The following is a 26,608-nucleotide window of genomic DNA, read 5'->3' as shown; positions in this document are numbered from 1 at the left end:
GTCTTTCCCCTCCGTTGTCCCCCCCCCCCCCCCCAAACACAAATACACACACACCAGGGGGAGGGTAGCATAGGGAATCTAGGAGGCCCAGGGGAGAGACCAGCACTGTCTGGGCAATCACGGAGGCCTTCCCAGAGGCAGTGGCATCTGAGCTGTGTTGGGGGGTGCATCACAGCAATTCCGGCTGGCTGTTTCCCTGAGCTGTTTGGGTGGCTGGGACATCGTGTGTGGTTTCACATGACCACCACCAAAGATGAATTCATTCAACAATTTATTGGTCACCTACTGCATACCACCAAGCTGGGGTGAGCGTGAATGGGAAGGCAGATCTCAGCCGGAGAGGGATGCAGGAGGTACCACAGATCTGGGAACAAACCGGGGACACGTGACAGCGCGAGGGACGCAAGCCACCCTCGGGCCCGCCCGGCGACCTCAGATGGCCACGCTGTTGGGAATGCGGTCTGGGGACAGGTAATAGTAGGGCAGCTTCTTGTGCTTGTTGCGCTCGGCGATGATGCTAACAATGGCCTCCAGGTTCTTGCGGAATCGGGCCATGGCCTCCTTCACGGGCTTCTCGATGAAGTGCTCCTCGGGGTACATGCCCAGGAACAGCTGGGGTTCCGGACAAAGACACGCGGGTGAGCCTGCGGGGATGGGGCAGCTGGCCCGCCCACCGGTCCTCCCTGTAGGGACTGTCGAACAACTCATTCTCTCTTTTAAAAAAGCAACAAGAAGAAGGTCCTGGGCTGGGGAGGTTGGCTGCAACCCAAGACAAAGGCGCTTTCCGCAAGGGAGGCGGCCCAGGGCAAGCACACGCAGCCTGGGCTTCAGGTTGAACCGGGTGCACACAGGCAGGCTCCTCGGTTTTTGGGAACTCTGACACATTGGTCTGCTTTTCAGGAACTCCACAGTTAGCATGTCTGCGCGGGAACGCGGCAGTGTGGCTCGAGCGCCCTCTGCTGGCACTGGGCAGAGCTGCTTCTGCGGGCTCCCAGGCCCTGCCCGCACTGAAGCATTTGGGGTGTGGAGCATTTGGGGTGTCCAGGTAGGCACTGGCAGGGGGCTTCACCTCGTTCTCCTGGAACTGGCTCAGTGCCCACACCGCGCCCAGGTGCCAGCAGGAACGGCCACGGTCAGGCAGCGTCTCGACGATCTGCTCGATGGTCACCACGCCCTTGGCCTTGGGCGGCGGGGCCCGCATGGTCGGGGGCGCGTTGGGGATCCAGGAGCACCAGTCGTACTAAGGAGGCAGCCGAGTGCGTGGGCACCTCCACGCAGTCACCTGGACCCTCCCCTTCTCAAGGACCCTCCCAGGCTCCTTGGTCTCTGCCAGCTCCACCTCCCTGGGCCCTTCCACACCCCCCTGGGGACTCCAGCCACAAGAAGAGTGGGGCTGATGGGCGGGCGTGGCCCTGAGCAGATAGGCATCCAAGGGCGGGATGGGCTACCTGGCCGAAGTTCACGGCTGCGTGCTGGGCAGAGGCCGTGAAGATCACCACGGTCAGGTACTCAGACAGCTGCTCCCGGCTCTTGACCGATTCAGGAAAGCCTGGGACAGGACCGGGCCTTGAGGCAGCCAGGCGGCCCCCCCGGACCCCTGCGCTGACCCCAACCCTGTCCCCGACCCTGACCACAGGCGGCAGCCCTACCTGAGGCCTTCCTGCCCCGCATGCCATACATGAAGACATCGCTCACGAAGTCCTGCAGCTCCTGGTCCTCCTCCACCACCTGGTCGCTCTCGTAGTAGATGTCCACCACATCGGCCGTGAACCTGTGCGGGTGGGCGACGGCAGGGAGGGGACGCCCCTTGGCTGCGGGGCCCCTCCCGGCACTGTGACCCACACCCCCGACCCGGCAGGCACTCACGTGCGAATGGCCTCCCACACCAGCAGCCCGTCGTCGCGGTAGAAATAGTGGGGGATGTCCTCGGCACTGTCCATGCCCCGGGCCTTGATGGCCTCGGGGAAGCAGAGCGAGCTGTAGGTCAGGTCCCTCATGGCCTTCTGCACCATCTGCACGTGCCCGCCACCGCCCGTGGCGTTGGCCTGCGTGGGCAGGACGCATGGCTCAGAGGCAGTCCGGAGCCAGAAGGTGGCTGGGCTCTGCCTGCCCAGCAGTGCCAGGGCTACAAGGAGCCCAGTCCCCCGGGGATCCAGCCACACGCTGAGTGGCTAGCTTGCTGTGTGCTGAGAGCTGGGGGACACGCACAAGCAAGGGCAGTGAGGACTGGGACACCAGAGATTGGTCCGTGATGGTAATTTGGCCTGGGACCCACTCTGGACATGCTAACTGGCCTGGGCCATGGGAAAGGAGGAAGGCGGGGCAAGGGCCCTTGTGGTATCTCACAGGAGCGGGTGGGAGAGTGCCGTGCGCCCATCCCAGAGGCTGGGAGAGAGGGGACAGGCGGCTGGAAGACTTCACAGGAGGGCAGAGTCAGGAGTGGCCTGGGGCCAGCAGAGCTGCCTCTGGTTCACAGCAGGGCCTCCCTGGTTTCCGGAGCAGGCAGGCTGTGGGTGAGGCTGTGTACGCGCGAGGTCACCCACCTTGTCAAAGAGGCCGTACTCGCAGATGAGCTGTTCACGGGCCTTGGTGTTGATGGCAATGGTGAACCGCACATGTGCCACCAGCAGCTGGGTAGGAGAGGGAGGCCAGGACCTGAGAGGGGCTGGGCCAGGGCCTGCAGACCAGAGAATCCTCCAGTCCCGGGGCCCTCAGCTGGCACAGGGAGGCAGGGGTGCACCTCCTTGCTGAGGCCTGGAGACACGCTGTGTTAACTAAGAGTCCCTCCTCTCCCAGTTCAAGGATAAGATGAAAGGTGGGTGTGTCAGGCACCCTTTCCCACCCGCCCTCCAGGTGAGGGAGCTGTACCTTGAAAATGGGGTGCACGGCGGGCAGCTGGCGGTACATGGCAATGCCAAAGACCTCTGACACCAGGTGTGTGCGCAGGAGGTGGGTGATGGTCTGGTGCACGTGGAAGTCGCTGGAGCGCACCCAGATCTTGGCCAGAAGCCAGTCGTATTTTGCATCGGAAGGGAGGAAGATGGGGTTCTCTTCTCCCGGGGTTTGGTTGAGCTGACATTGTTGGAGGAAGAAAACGCATTGCTGTGGGCCTCCCCAGACTCTGTGAAGGCCTTTCTCCACCGTCGAGGACGCTGGCATGAAAGGGTTTTCATTTTGATGTAGTAACAGTTTTTAAATCAGTCCATTAGCAGGAGCTGGAGGGGAAGGGAGACTTCATGGAGTTCATGGAAAATGGGTAGTGTGAAAAAAAAAACCCTCATGAGTTTTTAAAGTGTCTGCATTTAAAGAGACAACTTCCAGTTTCCACTTTCCACAAACTTTTCCAAAGACTCTTGTGGCCACTGGAGAACTCAGCCTCTCCAGGAGAAGCCATGACTTGAGAAGAAGTGCTGAGTGTGGAGGAAGCAGCCCCGTTAATGGGTGACAGGACTCCTGTCAGGTGCCAGCAGCGGCAGGTGGAGGGGCTCGGGAGAGGGGTCGGGGAGGGACGGGCCCCATCCCATTCCCCCTCTCACTCCTGCTCTCCTCCCACTGCACAGTTTTTCTTGGGATGTGTATTCTCAACAGAGCACTCAGTGTGTACAGGGAAAGCCACGAGACCAGGGAGACCCAGAGGGGCTGGCATCGAGATGACCCAGGAGGACGGCAGCCCAGGAAGTGGCTGAGTTGCGTCCTGTCGAGCACTGGGGAAGGGGTGTGTGTGTGTGTGTGTGTGTGTGTGTGCAGACACTTGGTCCTTGCCACTCTGCCCTGGACAACATGGGGCAGCAGCTACGGAATAGTGTCATCTGATGTTAGCTGTCGTGGTCTAAGGCTACAGCAGGAGGGTGTTGGGCTGTATGCAGATGCTACGCTGCTTTAAACTCGTGCAAGTTCTATTCTAACCTTGTGCAGATCCTATTCTCCATGGGGTCCTGGGTCACCCAGGGGATTTTGAGTTTTCTGAAAGGCATGTTAGTCAAAGTAAAAGCAAGCAGGTGGAGTTCATGGCTCCTCACATGACTGTAGGTTATACAAGACAAAAAAGTATGAGACAAGTCGAAAAGTGAGATCTTTGCATGTTCTTCTCCAGGTCTTTGAGATCCTGACTGAAGCACGCAGCAGCCACCATCATGAGCTAGCTCATTCAGTCTCACAGTAGCTTCCCAGCCACATGTGGCCAGCCCCTCAGCCCAGGGCATAGATCAGCTGTGCCAAGCAGCACCAGCCTGGCATCAGGAGGCGAGGACAGCAGAGCAGCGTGGCACTGCACAGTGTTCCTATATGTGTGCTCACGGGACTGAGGTCCGCCTTTCGAGAGCAGGTGGTTTCACCCAAGATGGGAAGGAGCAAGTTTTCTTGGAAAATCAGGGGGCCAGAGTGCTAACCCTGCCCCTGCGTTCTCGCCTGGCTTCCTGGCCCCCGATCCCCCATTGTTGTTCTTCTCCTGTGGAAGTGATCCCTGTGGCTGCCCCTGCTCACACCAGTGTCTGCTCCTGGAGAGGTAGGGCCGCTGCCTGGCCCTCATTCATCCAGACAGGAGCTCCTATCACCTGCGTCTTGTGCTGGGAACCCTTGAGGCCAGCTGGGGTAAGGTCCAGTGAATGGCGCACCCCTCTACCCCATACCACCCGGGGTAGGAGCCACTGTCATCTTCCTCTCACCAACTGGGATCAGATCCAGTGAGTGTCCCCCACCCCAGCACCAGCTGGGATCAGATCCAGTGTCATTGTCCACCCCCCCTCTGTCCCCACCAGCCGGGGGAGGATCCAGTGAGTGTCCCCCCACCCCCAGCCTGGCAGGAGTGACACTGTAGGGTCTGGCTTTGTCCAACCCTGTCCTGCCTCCAGGTGATTCACAAGTTTGTCTCTCCTGCATAACTCCTCCTGGCTGCGTCTCTGTTTGGGTTTCATTTGGGGAGGTCACACCCTATTCCTCCACTGCCAATCACTTCCTCAGCAGTCCAGGCTGCTGCCACACTGGAATGGGAAACAGTCTGGGCCCAGAGGCCTCTCTTCTGCCCCCTCTAGTTGCCCTGTCTATGCCAGCCTGACCTAGTATAGCAGGTGCAGCGGGGAGGCAGGCGCTGGCTTGCAACTGTCCAGGCGGCACATGGTGAACTTCACCCCAGCCAGAGGCCACCCCTGCAGCCTGCTGGGTCAGTGGGACACTTCACTGAGTCATCTGTACTTTCTCTAGTGACTGCAAGGGTTGCGGGGAGGACATCTCTACATCCTCTTGTGAATTCCTTCTTCACATTCTCTGCACAGTTTGCTTTGGAAGCAGCTGTTTCTTATCTTGTATGTTGCACATATTCAAACTCTACCTGTCAGTTATGTCCCAGTTATTTCCCGCAACCTACATTTGCCTTTTGGTTTTGTTTGTGGTCTCTTTTACCATTCAAATGGTAAGATATTCCATAATCAAATGGCCCTGGTTTTTTTCCCCCTTGTAACTTCTCAGCTTCCTGTTTTTAAGAGTAGGGGTCTCCATACTTCCTGTGCTGCTTCTGCAGTCCCCCCCCCTTTTTTTCCCCAGCCAGTAGAAATGTGTGTAAATAGCCTGATGGAAGGGCCCACCAACTTATTCCTGATACAAAGATAGAGTGAGGACAGCATGGAAACTCCATCACTCTCCCAAAGGACATGAAAGCCACCATTGTCGCACTTGCCATTCCTCTGTGTGTGTGTGTGTGTGTGTGTGTGTGTGTGTGGTCTGCCTCTGCTCTCTGCATCCTGTCCCTTCAGTCTGCCACTTCACGGGCAGTGCCTGCTCTATTCAGGCACCTCATGGTTTTCCTTGATCTCCAGTGGTTTTATAAGACAAGCAAAAAACACCTTTGACTGTTTTTGAAGCTTTCTTTTCCCATATGAATATATAAATTCTTGACTTCAGTTTTCTCATCATTTGAACCCTGCACTCCACCCAAGAAAAGGAAAATTCCTGAATGAACTTGTAATTGGAGGTGCTGGCGCTGTGGCAGAGTGGGGTAGAGCTGCTGCTGGCAGTGCTGGTATCCCATGTGGAAGCTGATTTGTATCCTGTCTTCTGGTCTAGCTCCCTGCTAACATGCCAAGCAAAGCAGCAGAATGAGGCTCAAGCACTGAGTCCCTGCCGCCCAGGCTCCTGGCTTTGGTCTGGCACAGCCCTGGCTATTGTGGCCATTTGGGGACTTGAACCAGTGGATAAAAGATCTAACTCCACTGTTCAGATAAAATAAGAAATGACTGGAAACACATTAAGCTTGTATAAAATCTGATAGAACTGACAAATTTACAGGAAGTTTTAATATTTAATTAAATTTTTATGGTCCCTTCATGTTTGTGTTATTTTTCTTTATGGGGGTATATTGTTGTTGTTGTTGTTAAGATGGAAAAAGATTTCTGGATCTTTTGAGGGGTACGTTTAACCGATGCTACCTGATGAATTCTAATGGCTTTAAAAACCAAACTCTTCAGTGTTTCTGCTTAGACACCATGGGTTTCAAGCTTCTTTGCTCTGGTTGGGTGGTGGGACGAGCTAGCTCACTAACTGGGGGGTGCTTCACTGGTCCCACAGGGTCCAGGGTCATGGGGCTCCTGAGGTCCCCAGGCTGACCACAGCCCATTTTGTCACCGTCACATCACACTTCCCCAAAGAGGCAGACACTGGTGTGGCAGCATTCCGTGTGCGCACTGCTTCAAGTCCCAGCTTCTCCACTTGCAATGCTGCTCCCTGCTAATGCACCTAGGAAACAAGTGTTTGGGCCCTGGCACCCACGTGGGAGACCCGGTGGAGGCTCCCGGTTGCTAACAAAAGCTGTCGTCATAATTACTGTTTTCAACGTTTTTCTTATTCCTGGATCCTATCACTGGATGTATGGTGATGCTGTGTCCTGATGAGCCCATTGTATGCTAAAAACGCGTGGCATGCTCTTGGCGGGTGGTTCCCCTGGGGATGGCACCCCCACAGAGGACCTCATGGGATGGACAGCCTCAGAGACCCCCCCCCCACCTGAAGAAGTCGAGGTGAAAGATACAGGAAGAAAGAAAGACAGGGCCTCTTCTGAACCCTCAGTGACCAGAACCTATAAGGCTTTTAAGAGTGTGGATAATCCTTCATGTGCCATCACTCCCGCCCTCGCCCTGCCCTCACCCGCCCCTTCTCTGCCCTCAGTCTGGGTCAGCACCGTATGTGGCCATTAGAGTGGCATTCCTGCGCCAATGCACAGACAGACTGTACCCAAGTGAGTTGGACCCTCTAAACAGTCCCTCCCTGTGGCTTCCTCCCACTTGCCCCATCACAGTAACCCTGGGTCTCACTAAGTCCCAGCTCTGGCCAGCAGGGCACCTGATGCCTGTTGGTGGACTTGGTTCCCAACTCAACTCAAAGCCTCCCCTGGCTGGTCTCTGCTAGCATCTTGTCTTGGGGGGCCCCAGTCAGGATGCCGGGGTGAGGGTGAGGTATAGTACACGCTCCCAGGCACCAGGCCCAGCCAGGAGCTCCTCCTGGAGATCACAGCTTCTCTGCTCCTTGCACTTCAGCCTCTCTCCCTGGAGCTGCCTCCCCTCCCCTGTCGCAGGGTTGCAGATGGAGCCACCAGGAAGCTCCTCCCCTTCCCTCCTCCCCAACACCCACGTCCTGGCCTGCAAACACCACTCACCTGGATGGCGATGGGGACGATCTTGTTGGCACAGTTCTTGTACAGCAGGCAGATGGGTGCAGCCAGGAACTGGTGCGTGCATGGGTCTGTCTTGTTGGCGTCAATGCCATCCAGCAGCTCAAAGTCCACGATGAAGATGTTCCCTTGCTGGGTAGGGCACAGGGGTTCCCATCAGTTTGGGCAAAAATGGACCTTACGGGAAGGCTCTTAGGTGGTGTGGGGGGCTGAGGGGTGGGCCGTGTGGGATCTCTCCAAATCCCTTGTTTTCTGAATCCAAGATTGAAACACATGGGGTGGTTGTGGGAGTCCTTGTGGGTTCTGGGTCAGTCTTTATTTTCCAAGAGCCAGGAGGGCCTACAGCTGGGGGAATCCGTCTAGTTGACAAAAGCAGCGGAAGGCATAGGAACACCTGGAGTGTAGGTGGTGGGAGTTGGGGGGCTGGGGCAGGCTGCTGTAAGACCCCAGGGCTGCACCTGGCCCAGAGTCCCACCAGGTCCCAGTAGCGTTGAGTTGAATCCTTCCTGCCTCAAGACTGAGTGGGCCTTGGACCAGGAGCAGCGGGGCCTGCACTTCTAATCAGAAAGCCAGCTGCTCTCCCAGCTTCCTCAGGCCCCCTCTTTCATTTGATCTTACGTAAGGCCCACATCTCTTTTTGGGATTTTCCCTGTGGTGAGGTGGGGGACAACCAGGCAACAGTGCACCAGCCATCCCACTGTGGTTCCCTATGGGGCAGCTGGATGTCTTGAGGCAGAGTGTCAATGCCAGGCTTCCTGGTACGGGCCCTGTGCAGCCCCATGCCCTTCAGGGCAGTCTGTGTGAGCTCAGCACCCTGGCCTGATTGGGGGGGGGGAAGGAAACGGTTGTAGACACGGGCCTGGAAAGGGAGTAGAAAAGGAATTCTGCCCAGCTGAGGGGCTTTGGTTCCTGCACCCCCGCCAGCCTGACCTACCTGGACCTCCTGCTCCAGGCTGAGCTGCCGCTCCAGGCTGCACTCCACCATCTCCGTGGTCACCGGCAGCTTCGGGGGTAGCTCCGTGCAGCGCCGGATCAGCACGGGATTGCAGCCATTGAGGAACTGGTAACCAAACATGACATCCTCCTGCCAGTGGTTCATGACCCGCTCTGCAGACAGGCAAGCGTGCAGGCCCGTGGAGCTCTGAGCACAGGGCAATGGGGCCCGGTCCACCTCAGCCTGGTCCAGAGCAGAGGCCCCCTGCTGATTGGATTTCCTGGCCACAGGCTCCAACCTGCCATGCCGTCACTGGCTTCCAGCTCCCTGCTATCATGCACCCTGGCAGGCAGCAAGTAATGACTCCATAGCTGAGTCCCTGCCCCCCACGCAAGGAAACGTGGATTGAGTTTCTGGTTTTTTCTGGCTCTGGCCTGGCCTGGCTCAGCCCAGCTACGGCTATTGTGAGCATTTTAGAAGTGAACCAGGAATTGGTGATATTTCTCTCTCTCTCCTCTCTCTCTCTCTGCCTTTGGGGAAAATTAGGTCCTTCAGTCCAGTGTGGCAAGAGAAGTGGGAGCAAAAGGGCTACGGCGGGTGGCACCGGCCGCGTTTCCCCATGCACAGATTCAACAGTCTTCATCCAAGCATTCCTCTCAAACTTTCTGTTGTCTTTCTGGGCCCTTCCGTTCCTGGGACTCCTGCTTGCACTGTCATTGGGTCGGTGCTTAAAGATAAGCCAGGAGCTGTCGTGACTCTGCCCAGGACACCTGCTTCCTCTTTCTGCCTCCGTCCTACCATGCTACGAATGGCTGCTTTCTGATGCTGTTGAGGATCTTGATGATGAAATGAGGACCCAGGTGCTGGACCATCAAAGGCCACGCAGGAGAAACTTCTGAGAGCAACCGACATGGACTGCCTAGGGTGCCAGCTGGGCCGGGGGTGGGTCTTGGGGTGGGAAAATGGCAATCCCCGTCTGCATCCCTGGGTACCCAAGAGACACACTCACCAGAAATAGTGTTGCTGATCTTGACAAAGATCTTCTCAAAGTCAGCAAAGTCACTCCAGGAGGACTGGAACATGTGCATGAAGCGGTTGATGAACAGGTTCTCCATCCTGCAGGCCAGAGACAGGTACTGTGGCACACGCGCCCAGGGACTCCCAAGTCCCCTGGGAGGTGAGCGATCTTCCCTGACATTCTGTCTGGCTCCGACTCTGGAGTTGCTTCTGAGAGGTCATGCAGGGGAGCCTAACAGCAACCCAGAGGAGGAGCACCCTGAATTTACATGCTGAGCTGCAGGGCAGGAGGAGGTGTGGGTGGCCTGAGTTATCTCTGGGGTTCTGAAAGGCTGAGGAGTAAGGGAGTGGTTTTCCAGGCTTCCTGTATCCTGTGACCAGCGCCCCATCTCCCCTCCAGGCTCCAGAGGTCTGCCCGGCAGCCTCCAGACAGTGGCTAGTGAACCCCTGGGTTTGAGTGAGCAGCGACGGCTCAGGTGGCTGGGGTTCCCCCCTTCTGATGTCCTCCTGATGCACGCATGGCTGGCAGGTGTATTTCGGGCACTATTCTGGTATCCCCTCCAGGTTTCGGAAAAAGGCCACTGCCTCCAGGAAGCCTTCCATTGCAAGAGGAGAGGAAGTCCAGTCTGCTGGTTCCTGTGCACACATGTCCATGCAGCACCCATGTGGATATCGTCTGCTGCCTTATATGCCTGAGGGTGATAGCATGTTTATGCCCAGCCTAAGGCCTGCCCAGCACCCAGAGGAGTGAGAGGTGCCCCTGACGCCAGTGCAGGGGCCCTGCCCCTGGGGCTCCTTCAGTGAGCTGTCCCCTTCCACCTGTACACCTGACAGTTGGAGTCCAGCCCACTTGGGGACAGCAGGCCTTGGGCAGTAGCCTGGCTGGGACCTACTGCAGGAACAGGAACAGTGTCAGGAGCCGGGGGGGTGGGGTGGAAATCCCAGAGTCCTGGCAGAATCAGAGGAGTGAAGCTGCGGGTTCAGTTTGCAGTGTGCTCAGCTGAGAGCAACATGGCCTCTATTGCTGTCTCATGGCTGACTCCTTGGAGGTGGGGTGCAACACAGACACACAGAGGACACTGGAGGCCCAGGACCAGGGCATGAGAGCATCCTCCTGGAGCCTTCTGCACTGTGACAGGGGCCTCCCTGGGCCTGTGGGTCCTCAGAGGCTGCTGTGAGTACACAGTCACTGCCAGGATGTCTCTCTGCAGGTTGTTGACCCTCAGCATGGCCAGCCTGCTGGTGTTTGTCCACAACTCACTGGAGCTGTGGGAGAAGGCTGGCCCACCTGGCAGCTTCACTGCGTGTGTCCAGCCCTCCTCGGGGTCAGCCAAGCCCAGCAGCGGCCCACTGAAGCTGCTCTCACAGCCTGGCTGAGATTCCTTGGACACAAAGCCCTGGGTATGACATTGTCACTTGGATTGTCTGGTGTCAGTGCAGGTGTGCGAAGGGGCTTAACTCTAATCAGAGTGAGTGAGTGGAAAAGAGAGAGGTGAGGCCTGTCCAGGCCTCTGAGATCCCAGTCAGCCCCATAATGATCTGGGGTGTCCTGCCTGGGGGAGTCTGTGGAGAGTAAGGTGGGGAGGCTCAGTGAACAACATGAGTACTGAAAACAGGGAGGAAAGAGGCAGCCCCATAGTAAGCTGCCAACCTTGGGTAGGGCGTGTAGGGGGTGAGCATTTCCACATCTTCCAAGAGTGCCTTTAGCCCTTCAAGGGTCAACTCCCACACCAGAGAGGAGCTGGCAGGCCAGGCAGGGCACTCTGGCTTGGCCGAGGTCACACAACCAGGGCATAGCCTGGGCAGGGACCCGCAGGGTCACTTGACACCCCAGCTCTCTGCCGCATAGAGCTGCAGGCTGTGTCCTGGGAGAGGCTGCAGCCTGGGCTTCCTCTCCAGCCCCTGACTCTTCTCCGGCCTCCATTTCATGGCAAAGTTGGTCAGCAAGGCCTGGCCTCCCTCCATGCCCAGCAACTGATGCCCCCAGAGGAAGCTGAAATTGCTGTCGTCATTAAGGTTGCCAAGCAGTGGCTTTGAGACCCAGCTGCCCAGAGCTGGAGGTGTTCTCTGGTGGCCTCGGCTGTGAATTTCAGTTTTCTGTCTTGAGGGTCTGGGTTTAACCCTGGCCAATGTGGGCCCGCCATCATGGGAGCTGTGGGAGCACAGGGCTGGCACTGACCTGTGGGTTCCCCATGCCCTGCTCATGCAGAGAAGTCTGGCACTGATGACCCTTTCCACCCCCACTTCCCTTCCCATGTGATGGGGGGTCTGCTCATAAGCCAGTTAGGGCTGGGTGTCACCCCATCTCAGCCCAGGCCCTGGTGTTCCCAGGGGAACCCTCCCCCCAAGAACCACACTCCACGCTGCAGCCCCGTGCAGCCCTTCTCCCAGGGCTCCCTCCACCTTCTCCCCCCCAGGGGTGAAGGCTCCCTCATCTGCTGACTGTCCGTGACTCCCTCTCCACTCTGCACCTGTCTCCCAGACCCTGTCGGATCTCACCCACTGTCCCAGAGAGGGCTCCAGGAGCTCCTGTGCAGCCCGCAGCATCCCGCTTGGACCTCTGCTGTCCTGGAAGACATATCTTCCTTTCTTTTTCTACTGAAGCTGCCTCTCCCCTGAGTTACTCCCACCCTGCTTCCAGTCTCCCAGCACCTCTTCCCTGGAGCTGCCCTCGGCCTTTCTCCATTTCCCTGTGAGATCCTTGGAGTCAGGACAAGGACTGGAATCATCTTAATCCCCTGTAATCAGGAGCTGATGGGCAGTGGTTAAAGGAAGGGCAGCTGAAGGGTGCTGGAAGCCCTGGAGGGTGAGCAAACAGCACTGACCCTCAGGCACTGCCCGGACAAGCTCAGGGTTGGCCACAGAGTTTGGTTAAGCACGCAGCCTGCAGATGCCAGAGCAAATGCATGTGGTGCCCAGCACACTGGAGTTCTTTTATGTCCCAGCAATTCTGCAAGGCAGACCTCCTCCTACAGCCAGCTCCTGGCTCTGGTCTGAGCCCAGCTTAGCTGTGTATGTCTCTCCTCACACCCCATGTTCAAACAAAAGAAAACAATACAGTGGTGGGGGGTGGAAGCTGTGAACTTGAATACAGTATAGAGGTAAAGAAAAGTAATAAATACTTGCATATGAGAGAGAGAGAGAGAGAGAGAGAGAGAGAGAGAGAGAGAGACAACGACAGGCAAGAGAATTTGCCATGTGTTGGCTCAATCAGCAAATGCCTGCAATAGCCAGGGTTGGGCCAGGCTAAAGCCGGGAGCCCAGAACTCAATGCAGGTGTCTCACATGTGTCAGGAACCCCAGTAGCTAGTGAGCCACTACCAGCTGCAGTCCCCCACCCCCCACAGTTGCACATCAGCAGGAAGCTGGAGTCAGAAACAGAGTTGAGATTGCAATACGGGGATTCGAACGTTCCCAGCAATGTCTTAACTGGTATGCCAAATGACCACCCTTTCCCATAGCTCTTAAATCATCTTTGTTACAATACTTAACAAAGTGGGAATGCCATGGAGATAGCTGTATTATTTATGAAATAATGACAAGAAAAAGGTCTATAAACATGTTTGGCATAGACACAATGTTGTTCTAATATCTGTGATCCACAGCTGCATCCTGCTTCTGGGGAGGGCTGACTCTATCCCCTTGTCTCCCTCGGGCGAGCGGGAGGGAGCCCTGGTGCAGCAGGAGCTGGTGGGCTGCAGTCCACACTCCGCTTCCTCCTGTTAGCTCCCCGCCCTCACCCCCAGGCCTCTGCCTGGCCTCAGCCCTGTTCTGCAGAGCTCTCAGCCAGACCCTGAACCTTTGGGTCACTCTGGGCCTCGCCTCCAGAGGCTGGACAGCATGCCCCATTCCACCAGCAGTACTTGCCGCTGCTGCTCCATGTGAACAGACTTCCTGTCCCATCCAAGCACCACACCCAACAAATAACAGGTGCTTGGAAGAGGAGGATGGAGGAAGGGTCATTCAGAGTTGCTGCAACTTATGATCTCAAATGTTTAGTTTTGAGCAAAAACAAGTGCATATAGAACTCTCTCCACGCACAGGAGGAAGAACAGCAAGTAACAGAAAACTGTCTTGAGAGGGCCCAGATAACGGACTTGGCACAAGCAGCCTTCAAAGGAGTCATGACAAACACATCTGTAGAAGGACAGGAAGTCACTCTAGAAAACAAAGGGAAACAGGGTGGTGCTTGCTACTGCTGCTCGACTTCCCTTTTCAGCGACTTCCAGGCTTCCTCTCCCCCACTGTGAGCTGAGTCCCCGTGCTCCCTGGGCCATCCACTCCACACTGTGGTCTCTCCTGCGCTGCCCCTGTCTGTGAAGCCTCTGCCTCACTCCTGGGCTCCTGCATGCTGACTCCCGAGTCATCATGGTCCATCTGAAACACATCTCGCCTTCACATCTTGCCCTCTTCTGGCGGATGTGGGAAACTCAGCCGTGTCGTCCGTGGTGGCTAGCTGCTGAAGCTCTGACCCTGTAGGCAGACAGCTGCACTGCGCATGCCTGGGGAGAAGGATGCTCCCTACATGTCCACTCCTGTGCCCCAAGCCTGGTGACCAGGCCCTCTGACCACTGTCCCAGGACTGAGTCACCACCCCTGGCATGGAGTCCCCCGGGCTGCAGACGGACGTATATGAAACTCCCAGGAAATGCCACAGCCCACCTGGTTCTGCAGCATGCTTGCCACCCATGGTTCAGCCTAGCCACTGGCAGGGCCAGCCAGGCCAGATGGCCCTCATCTCACAAAGCCAACCTGGATTCCCTTGTGGAGAGGAGGCCCAGGTGCAGCGAGGAGTCCCGTGTGTCCCTCCAAGAGAGGGGCCTGTTAGAGGGGCACAGGGGTAATGGCCAATCTGCAGGTGTGTGATGATGCATCCTGTGTCCTTACCCTGTCCCCAAGAGGGGATCTGCCCTGTGTCTCCAGGGGCTGGTGTGGGTGACCCCCAGGAGGAGCTGGCCCCTGCTTTTCCAAGGGATACACTGAGTTTGGGCTGTTGGGTGACACCTGTGGAGTCACCTGCTCCAGCCTGGGATCCTCTTGCTGTGTGGCCTCCTGGCTCAGGTTAGGACTTCTCTTTTCTCTCCCCTGACCTTGCCTCAGCTGACTGTGCTAGAAAGGGCTGGAGGGCCTGTTTCAGGAGGTCTTCGCTTTGTTTCTGCCCAAGGGGCTGAGGGGCAGGGCCGAGGCTGTGGTGTCCCTGGGAGATGGAGGCTGGTGTGGACAGGCCCAGGTGGAACAGAAACACGGGGAAGGAGACCTTATACAACTCAGGGCTGCTAGAAGCTTCTGGGAGGAGTCCCTCACCCACATCCTGGCGAGGAAGGGGAGAATGGCATTGCTGGTAGAGGAGGCGGCACAGGGAAGACAGTGTGTTGTGAGCAGATCTGAATTCACAAGGCTGGAGCGTCCTGTGCAGGTGGGGAGGCGGGGCTCAGGGAGCTTAGCAGGTGGGGAATTGGGTCACAGGGAGCCTAGCAGATGGGGAGTGGGGCGCAGGGAGTCTGGAAGATGGAGAGGGGGAGCGCAAGGAGCCTGTCAGGTTGGGGGGGGACATAGGAAGCTTGGCAGGTGGGGAGGGGAACACAGGAAGCCTGGCAGGTGCATATGGATGCAAGTCTACTTGGACAGTTGGGGTGAGCACATGGGAGGTTCATCTAAGGGTGTGAAATAATGTTATTTGTCTTTTCAGAAGGAGTCTCCAAGGAATTACACACACCCTGCCTGCTGTGTGAGCCAGAGCCTGGGGGAGCAGAGGCAGCGGTGTACCTGACCTTATGGGGAGGGGAGGATGAGTCTGAGAGCTGAGCAAAAGGATGAGGCTGCATGTGCCATTGGGGATGGGGATGAAGCTCAGAAAGACACTTAGGCTGGTGGCTTCTGCCCTGGCCATACACTGGAATCCCATAGGACTTTAACAATTTCCCTGGGAGACCCGGGACCAACTAGCTATGGGGAGTGGGACAGAGCGAGGTGACAGGATCCCCTGCTCCAGAGGCACAGTCAGGATTGCAAACCACTGGGCAGGGCTGCCATGAGCCCAAAGGATATGTATGAAGAGGAGAAAGTAACTGGGTGGGTCTGTCTGCTCCCCACCATGTGCTGAGGGCTTGAGAGGCAGTGGGTAGAGTCCCTGGGCCATTTTGTCTGTCTGACCCTCTGGAGTCAGTCTATATTTTCACAGACTGCTGAATACCTACTCTGTGGCAGCTGCTGTGGCATGCATGAGATGCAAAGGTGAAAATGGCCTTAAGGCGTATTGGCTAGATATAAAGAAGGTACCGCCTGACCTTCATTTTTCTATCCATTTATCCATACTCATCTATCCACCCATCCATGTATTCATTTATCAACCCCTCATCCATTTGTCCTTCATTCATCTGTGGATTCATCCTCTCATTTGTCCATCCACCCAACCATCCATGTATCATTCCTCCTCCAGCTATCCACTCATCTACTCATTCATCCTTGATTCACCCAACTGTCCATCTGTCAACCTCTTCCATCTCTCCTTCCACTATCAGTCATCTATCCATCCACCCATCCATGTATCATTCCTGCATCTGTCCCTTCCTTCCTCCCTCCCTCCCTCCCTCCCTCCTTCCATTCAGCTGTCCATCCCATATCCATCTGTTCTACATCCATCTGTTGGTATATCCACCTCCTGTCCATCTTTCCGTCTGTCCATCCATCCATCCATCCATCCATCCATCCACACCTCATCCACCCATCCACTAGCATGCTCATCCATTCCTGATTCATCCAACTGTGCATCCATCTAGCAATCTTCTGTTTCTCATCCTTCTATCCATCCATACACCCATTCATCCATCCTTCCACCCACCCATGTATCATCCATTTACCCACCCATCATCCATCTATCCATCATTCTTCCCTCCCCCATTACTGTGTCTAGGCAGTGTTACTCCTTGGAGCAGTATCATTTTCCGTGAGCTCACCGCCTCTGCTTCTGCTCTGTTCTTTCTCATCATGGTGTGGGGCTTTACTCAAGCCCAGTTCTTGGAGGGAAAGTGAAGCCTTTAATCCCCATGAGATTACCAGACAGTCAGATGTTGGGAACTAATGTGGTACTAATCCAGATGTTGAGTTTTAGTTTTTCTCCAGTCAGTCCCAATTGTGGCAGGAAAAATACTTCACAGCTGTGGACCTTAAGTGGACCTGGGATCCAATCTCATTTTGTTGATTTCTGTCTAAATGACATCAGGCAAATCCCCTGGTCTTGGCCCACTGGGGATGTAGTTTCGTCACCTAGATATGGTCAACAGCAGTGTTTATAGCCCAGGCCTACTGCATGGAGACAGTGCCCACTCTGAGAAGATGGGCATGCAGGGTGATATAGGACAACAGACCCAAAGCCAGGGTCTCACCCTCAAAGGCTCTTACTCATGGGTGTGGAGTTTACCCTATGCTGCAGGGTGCTTAACCCTCCTCTTGGCTGTGAGGTCGCTGATGTGGGGTTTCTCAGACTTGCAAGATGATAAGGGTCCAAGCATCAAGGCCTGGATACTAAGGCTTATAATGAGTCCAAGTTTAGGGTTGGGGACCCTTAATCTAACAAGTGACTGGGCAATCTCAGGAGTGGCAAGGTGATTCAGACCAAAACAACTCAAAAAAAAGGAACACAAAATACAAAATCCCAGCTGCGTATTAGGAGGGGTCTTGAACAAGGTACTTGATGTCCTTACTCCTCCACACATCCATACTCCCTTCTTCCCTCCTTCCTCCACACATTCATTCATCCATTCCTTCCTCTATCCACCTACCCACCCATCCATTCATCCTTCCCTATTCCCTCCCTCTTCTCTTCCCTTCCTCCTTCACCCACCCACCCATGCATCTCTCCATCCATCCATTGCTCCACTTATCCATGCATCACTTACCCATCTACCCACCAAGCCACCCCTGTGTGGACACATGGTACAAACACTCAGTCATCACTCCTACACTGTCACCAAGGTACCAGCCTGCTTACTGTGTGCCTTGGACTGACTGTAGAGGGGAGCAGATGTAGGCAGGGAACAGCCATCCTATGTCAAGATGCCCCACATTCTGCTGTGAGACTACATTGTTGTCTGGAGTCCTCCACGGTGTGGCCTTTTAGATTCTCGTTATCTGAAAACTACACACCTAAGAGCCCTCCTTCCTCACCCCCCCCATGTGACTGAGGTACAGTCAGATGCGCTGGGCAAGGGCTGTACAGCTGGGCTGTTCCCCAAGTCCAAGGCCCCCAGAGAAGTAAAATGAATGTCCCAGTCCCAGTCCTAGCCTCCGAAGGGCCTGCCGGGCATCACTTGGCTTTTATGAACTTACGCTTTGGAGTAGTTGAGAACAAAATCTACCCCTTTCTCGCTGTCAAACTGGATGTCCCGGGGTAGATCCCTATGGCATTTGGCATCAATGCTCAGAGGGAATCCAGGGTTCCACTCCATCCACCTAGGCAGAGAAAGGGGAAGACTTGGTTACACGCCAGCCACTGGCTAGTCCCCCTGCTGGAGGCTGCCAGTGCTATCTGCTGATGCTACCATGAGGTGGTCACATTCTACACCAACCTTGTGGCCCTTCCAAAGGTCCAGTGGCAGTTGACCACTGTGTGCCTTGAGAGTGGCTGCCACAAGGGGCCTGTGACAGTGCAGGGTGCAGCAGGGCACAGGGCGAATAAAGAAAGAATGACAGGATGCCTAGTGTTCCGCCAGTTTGGTCAGTGCCCACTGCCTCTGGACTGGGTGCATGCCCTACCTGTGGTGTTCTGGGAAAAGGGACAGGTCTTGTGCTTTCCCGATAAGATTGCAGGCAGCAGGCATGATGGGGTAAGAGGCTGCGGCACAGGTCTCTGCCAACTAGTAACAGCTGTGGCTGTTGCAATCCAGCTGTCTTCCCCTCCCACTTGCACTGTGAATGGTAAACATGCCTAGAGCCTGCTCTCCTGAGTGTCCATTGTGTAACATCGCGTATTTACAGTGCATCTTTAATCCTACTTTTTTTTTGTATAGTCATTCACTAAACTTGAACCATAAAAAGCAGTTGTTACACTTTGAAAATTAATTATTTTTTGAAAATCAGACAAAAGGAACAATTGATAATTTCTTTGTGGATGTGGGCATTATAGTGTGTTTGTGAAAACACTCAACATTTATAGTCCGGGATTTCTAGCATCTTCATTCGTATTTTATATCTTCCTATCTTTTGGGGCTGGCATGGTGGCTTATCAGTGTAATATGCCTGCAGCACCAGCAGTCCATATGAGTGTAGTTCTAGTCCTGGCTGCTCCACTTTTGATGCAGCTCACTACTTTTGGCAGTGGGAAAGCAGTGGAAGATGGCTCAAGTCCTTGGGCCCCTGCACCCACATGAAAAACTCAAAAGAAGCTCCTGACTCCTGGGTTTGGGGCAGCTCAGGTTCGACTGTCATAGCTGTTTGGGTAATGACCCAGTAGATGGAGTATCTCTGTCTCTCCTATATGTAAACTTGCCTTTCAAATAAATTTTTAAAAAATCTTCCTACCTCGTACAGTCTCTCTTTAGAGAGGAAAGTGAAAGGTAGAGAATTAAGGTCATTAAAACAAACAAAAATCCTCAAGTCATTTCCAATAAAACTTTGTGCATTTACTGTTACAAAAATCCCCACTGCTGGCAAGACTGAATGTATATATGCAGAAGAATGAAATTAGATCCCCACCGCTTAGCATATACAACCAACTCAAAATGGATCAAAGACCTGCGATTATAAAGTTGAAGCAAGTGTAGGGGAAATTCAAGACATTATTTTTGTGTAGGCAATGATTTCATGTTATTGTTTAGATTTACTTAGATGTCAAAGGTAGAGAGGGACACACACACACACACAGAAAGAGAGAGAGCTATCAGCTGGTCCACTCCCCAAATGGCTGGCCAGGGCAGTGCCAAGCCAAAGCTTGGAGCTTCATCTGGGTCTCCCACAAAGGCAGCATGAGCTCAAGCACTTGGGCAATCTCCTGTTGCTTTTTTCCAAGCCTTTAGCAGGGACTGGATTGGAAGTGCAGTATCCGGGCTATGAACTGGTGCCCTTATGAGATATCCACATTGCAGGTGGTAACTTACTTCTCTGTACCACGACACTGGCCTCTAGTGCTGCTTTCTTGAATCAGACCCCCAGAGCACAGACAACAAGAGTAAAACCAGATGAACGGGACTAGAGCAAACGCAGAAGCTTGCGCACTGCATAGGAAATGATCAAGAGAGTGAAGAGACATGTGACAAGATGAGAGGGAGCATGTGCAAGTCACCTGTCAAGAATCCATATCCAGACCGTATCAGAAGCTTTAAAAGCTCAGCAACAAGAAAGTGACCGATTAAGTTAAGGATAGACAAAAGACCTCAGTGAGAGTTCTCACAAAGAAGAAGACACCAAATGCCCGGCGAAGATATGAAAAACGCTCAACATTACCAGTCGTCAGTGAAACGTAAATCAAAACCACAATGAGGTATCACCTCATCCCAGTCCGAATGGCTGAAACCAACATGCAGCGAGCAGCTACTGCTGGCAAGGATGCAGAGAAAGGGGGTGCCTCAAAGGCTGCTGGTGGGAGTCAGTTAGTGCAGCCGCTGTGGGAAACAGCACAGGGACATCTTAGAAAACCAGAAATAGACCTGCCACATGAGCGAGCCATTCTACTACTGGATAAATACATAGAGATGCCTGCACCACCATGTGTACAGCAGCAGTGTTTGCCATAGCCAAACTAGGAAATCAACCAAGGTGTCCACCATCAGCTGAATGGATAAAAAACATGATACATACTTATACACAATGGGATATTATTAAGCTAAAACAGAATGAAACTCTACTGTTTGTACCAAAATGGATATCATGTTGCATGAAATAAATTGGACCCAGAAAGACAAATACCACATATTCTCCCTCACATGTATGGGAGCCAAAATTCAAGGAAAGAAAAAACTCACCATAACCCAAAAGAGAGAAATGCCTGTAAATCAGAATTGCTGCAAATATAGTTTTATCAGAGTTTATTTTCAATGATTTTCAAGCCAATGGTTAAGAATAATATGGTACCCCAGGGCTGGCACAATGGCTCAATTGCTGATTTTCCACCTACAAGCACTGGCATCCCATGTGGGTAGTAGTTTGTGTTCTGAACACTCCACTTCCCATCCAGCTCCCTGCTGGTAGCCTAGGAGGGCAGTAGGGGATAGCCCAAAGCCTGGGGACCCTGCACCCATGGGAGAAGAAGCTCCTGGCTCTTGGCTTCAGATCGAAACAGCTCCAGATGTCGCAGCCATTTGGGGAGTGAACCAGAGGATGGAAGATCTTTGTCTCTCCTCTCTGTAACTCCGCCTTTCCAATTTAGATGAAAAACATCTTTAAAAATAGTAATATGCTAGTATAGTTTTACTGAGCTGTGATGACTTTTTACAAGTCAAATGGTCGTCTCTCTGCAACTCTTTTGTCATGAGCAATAATCATTTGCTTATTACTCGTAGTCTTTGCCTCTATTATCTGAGCGAATGGAAGCAGAGGGAGCAGCCTTATCAACAGTTCTGTCACCTGCTACGGAAGAGCCCAGCAGACCCGTGGCTGTGAGCTTGTTCTCGGCCATCAAACTTTCTAAGGAATATGTAGTATGCCAAGGTTTGTTGGGCTTTGCAAGAGGAGCAAGGCAGCAGCAGAAAATGAACTATAACTTACTTCTTTCATTTTTTTCATTTTTTTAAAAATTTGGGATTGGACTGAACGTTTGCCCTTTGGAACTTACACTAGTCTCATGCTCGGGCTGCTACTTAACGTGATCACCCTGAGGACCCAGGGATGGCACAGGACAGCTTCTGCTCAGGCCATGGGCTCCTTTCTCACACCTGGTTCATGGTTTTCTTCCTCCCCCCACTCATCTGTCCTCCTCATACTCCCTCCTCTGCTTCCGTTCAGGAAATGCTGTCTACATGATGACCAGAGTTCCTCTTTCTGGTGAATGCTTCAAGCTTTCAGAGCACAGTCCGGAGATAAGGCAACCACTATGAGCAGTTCCCCAAATATCAGAAAGTCAGGGCGTCCTGCCTGCATTACACACAGCAGACAGCCCAGGCCAAAACCTCACAGCCCATGCTCTCGCCCTGTGAGTGCACCTGTCACACACACATGGTGGACAGGTGCGGTCAGCACCTGCACTGCAGACTGCTGGCCAGCAACACACCGTACAGTCTGTGTGGTTTTAACATGCAGCTATTGGATAAAATCATTCTGTGATGATTTTCTACTTGTCATTATGTTTTGAAGAGCACAGTGGTAGACACAGGCAGGTGCCGTTCGTTAAGTTAAATGTCTGAGTAGGCACGTGGTTGTATGTGGGTGCCACTGTGCTCACCCTCTGTCCTGCTGAGGGATATGGGACTTGGACACAGCCATGGTGAGTGTCCTTGGGTGTCAGCTGGGACTCTCGGGGGTGTGTCCCTCCGGGGACGTTTCTTGCAAGCAGACCTGTGGGGCTATAGATCACGTGTGTTGGTACATGTTCTGCAGAAACACTGCAGATCGTCCTGCCCACATGCAGGCTTAGCTGAGCATGGCTGCTTCTCCTATGTATCTTTTTAACAAATATGATTGATTTATTTATGAAAAAGAAACTTGGAGAGATGGGTGGGGAGAGAGAGACAGAGAGAGAGAGAGAGACAGAGAGAGAGAGAGAGAGAAAGAGAGAGAGAGAATTTCCCTCGATTACTTCACTTTCACTGTCTAGGTGACCAATGTCTTAGCTGCTGGGCTAAACACTTGCCCCTGTGGTGTTTTAGTCCACATTCCCCTGGCCACTGGTAAATTAAGCCTCTCTTCATCACTTTGATTTATTTTACTATTTGTGTTTTAAAAAAATTAATTTAAAGGGGTCTTTTCATTTCAGGATGCAAATCCTTTGTCATCAGTATAATATTTATCAGTAATTTTCTGTATATTACAGGACATTTCAGCTCTTTATAGTTCTTAATTCTATGTATTGTTTTCCCTTGGTAACCTTTGGGTCACTTGCTTGGTGGAAGAAAGCCCACCCCAACTCAAGGATACATGAATGTTTCTGTCTACAACTTTTACATTTATTCTTATCTATCTATCTGTCTATCTATCTAGTTATCTATCTATCTAGAATTTGAAAGGCAGAGAGAGAATGAATGAGAGATCTTATCCTCAGGCTCGCTCCCCAAATGCTTACAACAACCAGGGCTTGTCCAGGCCAGGGCCAGGAGTCAGAGCTGGGGAACAGAGTCAGGAGCCAGGAGCTGGGGGTCAAGCGCAGGGTCCAGGAGTCAGGAGTAGGAACCAGGAGCCAGGTGCCAGGTACCAGGGGGCCAGAAGCCAGGAGCCGGGAGCCAGGGAGCAGGGTCCAGGAGCCAGGAGCTGGGGGCCAAGCACAGGGTTCAGGAGCCAGGAGCCAGGAGTCGGGAGTAGGAACTTGGAGCCAGGTGCTAGGTGCCAGGTACTAGAGGGCCAGAAGCCAGGAGCTGGGAGCCAGAGCCAGGAGCCAGAGCCAGGAGCCAAGTGCCAGGGGGCCAGGAGCCGGGGACCAAGCACAGGGTCCAGGAGCCAGGAGTCAGGAGTCAGGAGTAGGAACTAGGAGCCAGGTACCAGGGGGCCAGAAGCCAGGAGCCAGGTGCCAGGGGGCCAGGAGTCAGAAGCCAGGAGCCAGGAGCTAGAGCTGGGTGCCAGGGGGCCAGGAGCCAGAGCCAGGAGCCAGGTGCCAGGGGGCCAGGAGCCAGAAGCCAGGAGCTGGGAGCCAGTGCCAGCAGCCAGAGCCAGGAGCCAGGCACTCCGGCCTTGTCTCCCCATGTAGATGACAGGAGGATAACCACCCGAGCCACCTGCTGCTTCCCATGGTGTGCCTTGACAGGAAGCTGGAACACAGAACAGAGCCAGACTTGAACCCCAGTACTCCAACAGGAGATGCAGCTGTCTGAAGCAGCAGCTTAATTGTGCTAATTGCCTCCCCCATTTCAGCATGGTTTTTGCCTGATTCTTTTTAGCTCACACTCTCCATTCATATGAGAGAGAGTGAGCGCCCTAACCTACTCATTCACTCACACAATGCCTGCAACAGAAAGAGGCAGCTGAACACTCAGCCTCTCCTGTGAGTGAGTAAAAGAGAAGCAAGTGCTTGAGCCATCACCTGCTGCCTTCCAGGACATGCATCTGCAGGAAGCTGGAGGCAGCACCTGACACCAGCACCCCTCACAGGACACAGGCATTTGAGAGAGAGAGAGAGAGAGAGAGAGAGAGAGAGAGAGAGAGAGAGAGAGAGAGAGAGAGAGAGACCTTGTAACTGCTGGTTCACTCCCCAGATGGCCACAAGGGCCAAAACTGAGCTGATCTAAAGCCAGCAGCCAGGAGCTTCTTCTCAGTCTCCCATGTGAGTGCAGGATCCCAAGCAATTGGGCCATCCTCTATTGCTTTTCACAGGCCCACAAGCAGAGAGCTGAATCCAAGGTGGAGCAGCTGGGACATGAACCTGCACCCATATGGGATGCTGGCATAGCAGGTGGCAACGCTACCCACTACACCGCATTGCTGGCCCCAGTTATGGTTTAATCAGTCCCTCTCTGCCTCCAGTCCCTCCTCTGTGAAAAAGGGAAATCACAATTTACGTCTTGTAAGGTTTTTGAGATAAGTAATAACGAGGTTTTTAGCACTGCTGACTCAAATGAGAACAAGAAAGAGACTTGCCAGGCTTAACTGGAAACAGCAGAGTCTCACAGGGGGGTGCACCTCATGTAGATTTCTGGGTGTTTACAGGAGAGTGGGGCACAGAGAAGGCTCTGAAGAAGTGACTCCTCACTTCCTGACAGCAGGTGTCAGGAAGCAATCATCTTTGGCCACCATGATTAACTCCATCTGGGAATGGACTGGCAGCTGTTGGGTACATGTTTGCGTGCCAGTACTTTTTGTGCCTTGTGTGCCACCCGTGACACCAGCATCCTGCATAAGCCCTGACTGGAGTCCTGAATATACTCCACTTCTGTCTAGCTCTTCATTTTATGTGCCTGAGACAACAGTGAAAGATGGCCTAAGTACTGGGATCCCTGCCACCCAGGTGGAAGACCTGGGTGGAATTCCTGGTTCCTGACTTTGGCCTGGCATTGCGCCAACTGTTGTGACAACTTGGGGAGTGAACCAGGGATGGAAGGCCTCTAATTCTGCCTTTCAAATAAATGAAATACATACTTTTGTCTAAGAACTCTTAATCCAGCATTACTTATTATTATTTTGGGGGAGGGCACTGTATCAGCGGCCCGTCTCAACTTTAACGACCTTCAACATTCTTTGCACAGGCCACAGAGCGCACTCCAGTAAGTGGGAGCCATCTTCACATTGTATTTATGTACTTTGGGGGGTCTGCTTCTAGGCTTGGACTGTCAGTTTTTCTCCTTCAGAGCCCAGCAACAGCTTTTGGGCACAGTAACTTTCTCATGAATGTTTCTGTCCTTTGCATTTTTCACTGTTGCGTTGCCGGGTTTTCATGACAAACGTTTCACACACACAACTCTGCCGAGTGTGGTTCTGTAATGCTTTTCCATCTTTCCATCAGGCACCAAGGCACCAAGGGAAACAGAGTGAAGAGATAAGCTGATCTGGGCGCAGAAATAAATCTGAAATCTTGCACAGTTTTTTTTTTTTTCCTATAAAGTATATTCAAGACCTCTTGCGTGCATGGATTCTTCATCAAAATGTACTTCTCTTACAATTCCTTTTCCATGATCATTGTTGAAGTGTTATCCCCTGTTATCTTTCTAAGGATGGGCTTTGGGCAGTGTCCTCCACAGCGGACACCTTCCTGGCCATTTTATAGCAGGGGGACAGTTTATAGGACTGCTTTTCCCACACTGAATGGATTCATCTTTCTGTTTTTAAATGAACAGAATTGTATTAACCTTGTATTGGCGTCTCATTAAACCCTGTTATTGCTTCTAAATATTTGTTTTAGTGAGTATTTTCATTTTTAAATTTTAAATTTTTATTTATTTGCAAGACAAAATGAGGGAGAGAGAGAGAGAGAGAGAGAGAGAGAGAGAGAGAGAGAGAAGCTCCCACATGCTTGCTCACTCCCCAAATGCCCCCAACAACAGGGCCAAAGTTAGGATCCAGTGACTTAGACTAGCTCCCCCACATGAATGGCAGGGACCCAAGTGGTTGAGGCACGGCTTGCTGCCCTCCAAGGTGCTCATTAGCAGGAAGCTTGCATCAGCAATAGAGTCAGGGTTCAAGCCCAGGCCTTCAATATGGAGCACAGTCCTCACCAACTGCGCTTAACTGCCAAATGCCAACCCCCAAACAGTGGGGTGTTTTAAAGGACCTTATCAATACATAAAATTATCAGGGTCACAACTAACGCATAATTACTGTCACACAAGTCTCACCTATCCCTGTGTTAGTTCGACTCTAATACAAGATGATCCCATGTAGTTCACAGATACAATTCTAAGAATTACACCTCCCTCCCTTTCTCCACTTTCCTTCTTTATTTCTTAAAACTTTTGAAAGGATTTATTTCTTTGACAGGCAGAGTTAGAGAAGAGACAGAGAGGTCTTCCAACTGCTGGTTCCCACTCTAAGGGAGGAGAGGAGAGAGAGAGAGAAACCTCTTCCACCTGCCGCTTCACTCCCCGAATGGCTGCGATGGCCAGAACCGAACTGGTCTGAAGCCAGGAGCTGCTTCTGGTCTCCTATGTGGGTGCAGGGTCTCAAGGACTGGGCATCCCTTACTGTTTTCCCAGGCCATAAGCAGGGAGCTGGATTGAAAGAGGAGCTCTGTAAGCCAGCAGGTAAAGCCACCATCTGTGGCACTGGCGTCCCATATGGGTGCTAGTTTAAGTTCTGGCTGTGACACTTCTCACCCAGCTCCCTGCTAATGCGCCTGGAAAGCAGCAGCAGAAGGTCCAAATGCTTGGGCTCCTGTACCCTATGAGACCCAGAAGACGCTCCTGGCTCTTGCCTTTGGACCAGCTCAGCTC

The 26,608-nt window shown here is 53.3% G+C and overlaps 1 protein-coding gene across 4 annotated transcripts in view; it reads right to left on the bottom strand.

Annotated features, from left to right (window-relative positions):
• Positions 1-272: 272 nt before the first annotated feature.
• The window catches only part of ALOX5 (arachidonate 5-lipoxygenase), a 41,432-nt gene continuing 15,096 nt past the window's right edge, over positions 273-26,608 (bottom strand). Inside the window, exons 2-13 of one of the 4 annotated variants that reach the window (XM_058671202.1) lie at positions 20,252-20,374; positions 17,937-18,059; positions 9,601-9,707; positions 8,592-8,764; positions 7,643-7,789; positions 2,869-3,072; positions 2,544-2,630; positions 1,867-2,045; positions 1,650-1,771; positions 1,449-1,549; positions 1,070-1,240; positions 273-612 (exon numbers count right to left, since the gene is read on the bottom strand). In XM_058671202.1, the coding sequence (XP_058527185.1) occupies positions 433-612; positions 1,070-1,240; positions 1,449-1,549; positions 1,650-1,771; positions 1,867-2,045; positions 2,544-2,630; positions 2,869-3,072; positions 7,643-7,789; positions 8,592-8,764; positions 9,601-9,707; positions 17,937-18,059; positions 20,252-20,292 (1,635 nt within the window). In that variant the 5' untranslated portion in view covers positions 20,293-20,374 and the 3' untranslated portion in view covers positions 273-432. The remainder of the gene's footprint in view (positions 613-1,069; positions 1,241-1,448; positions 1,550-1,649; positions 1,772-1,866; positions 2,046-2,543; positions 2,631-2,868; positions 3,073-7,642; positions 7,790-8,591; positions 8,765-9,600; positions 9,708-17,936; positions 18,060-20,251; positions 20,375-26,608) is intronic. The other 3 variants (XM_058671203.1, XM_058671200.1, XM_058671201.1) reach the window with 3 other exon arrangements.

Source organism: Ochotona princeps, chromosome 13, assembly GCF_030435755.1.
Source record: "Ochotona princeps isolate mOchPri1 chromosome 13, mOchPri1.hap1, whole genome shotgun sequence".
Classification (NCBI taxonomy): Eukaryota; Metazoa; Chordata; class Mammalia; order Lagomorpha; family Ochotonidae; genus Ochotona; species Ochotona princeps.
This window is presented reverse-complemented; position numbering and strand designations above follow the sequence as displayed.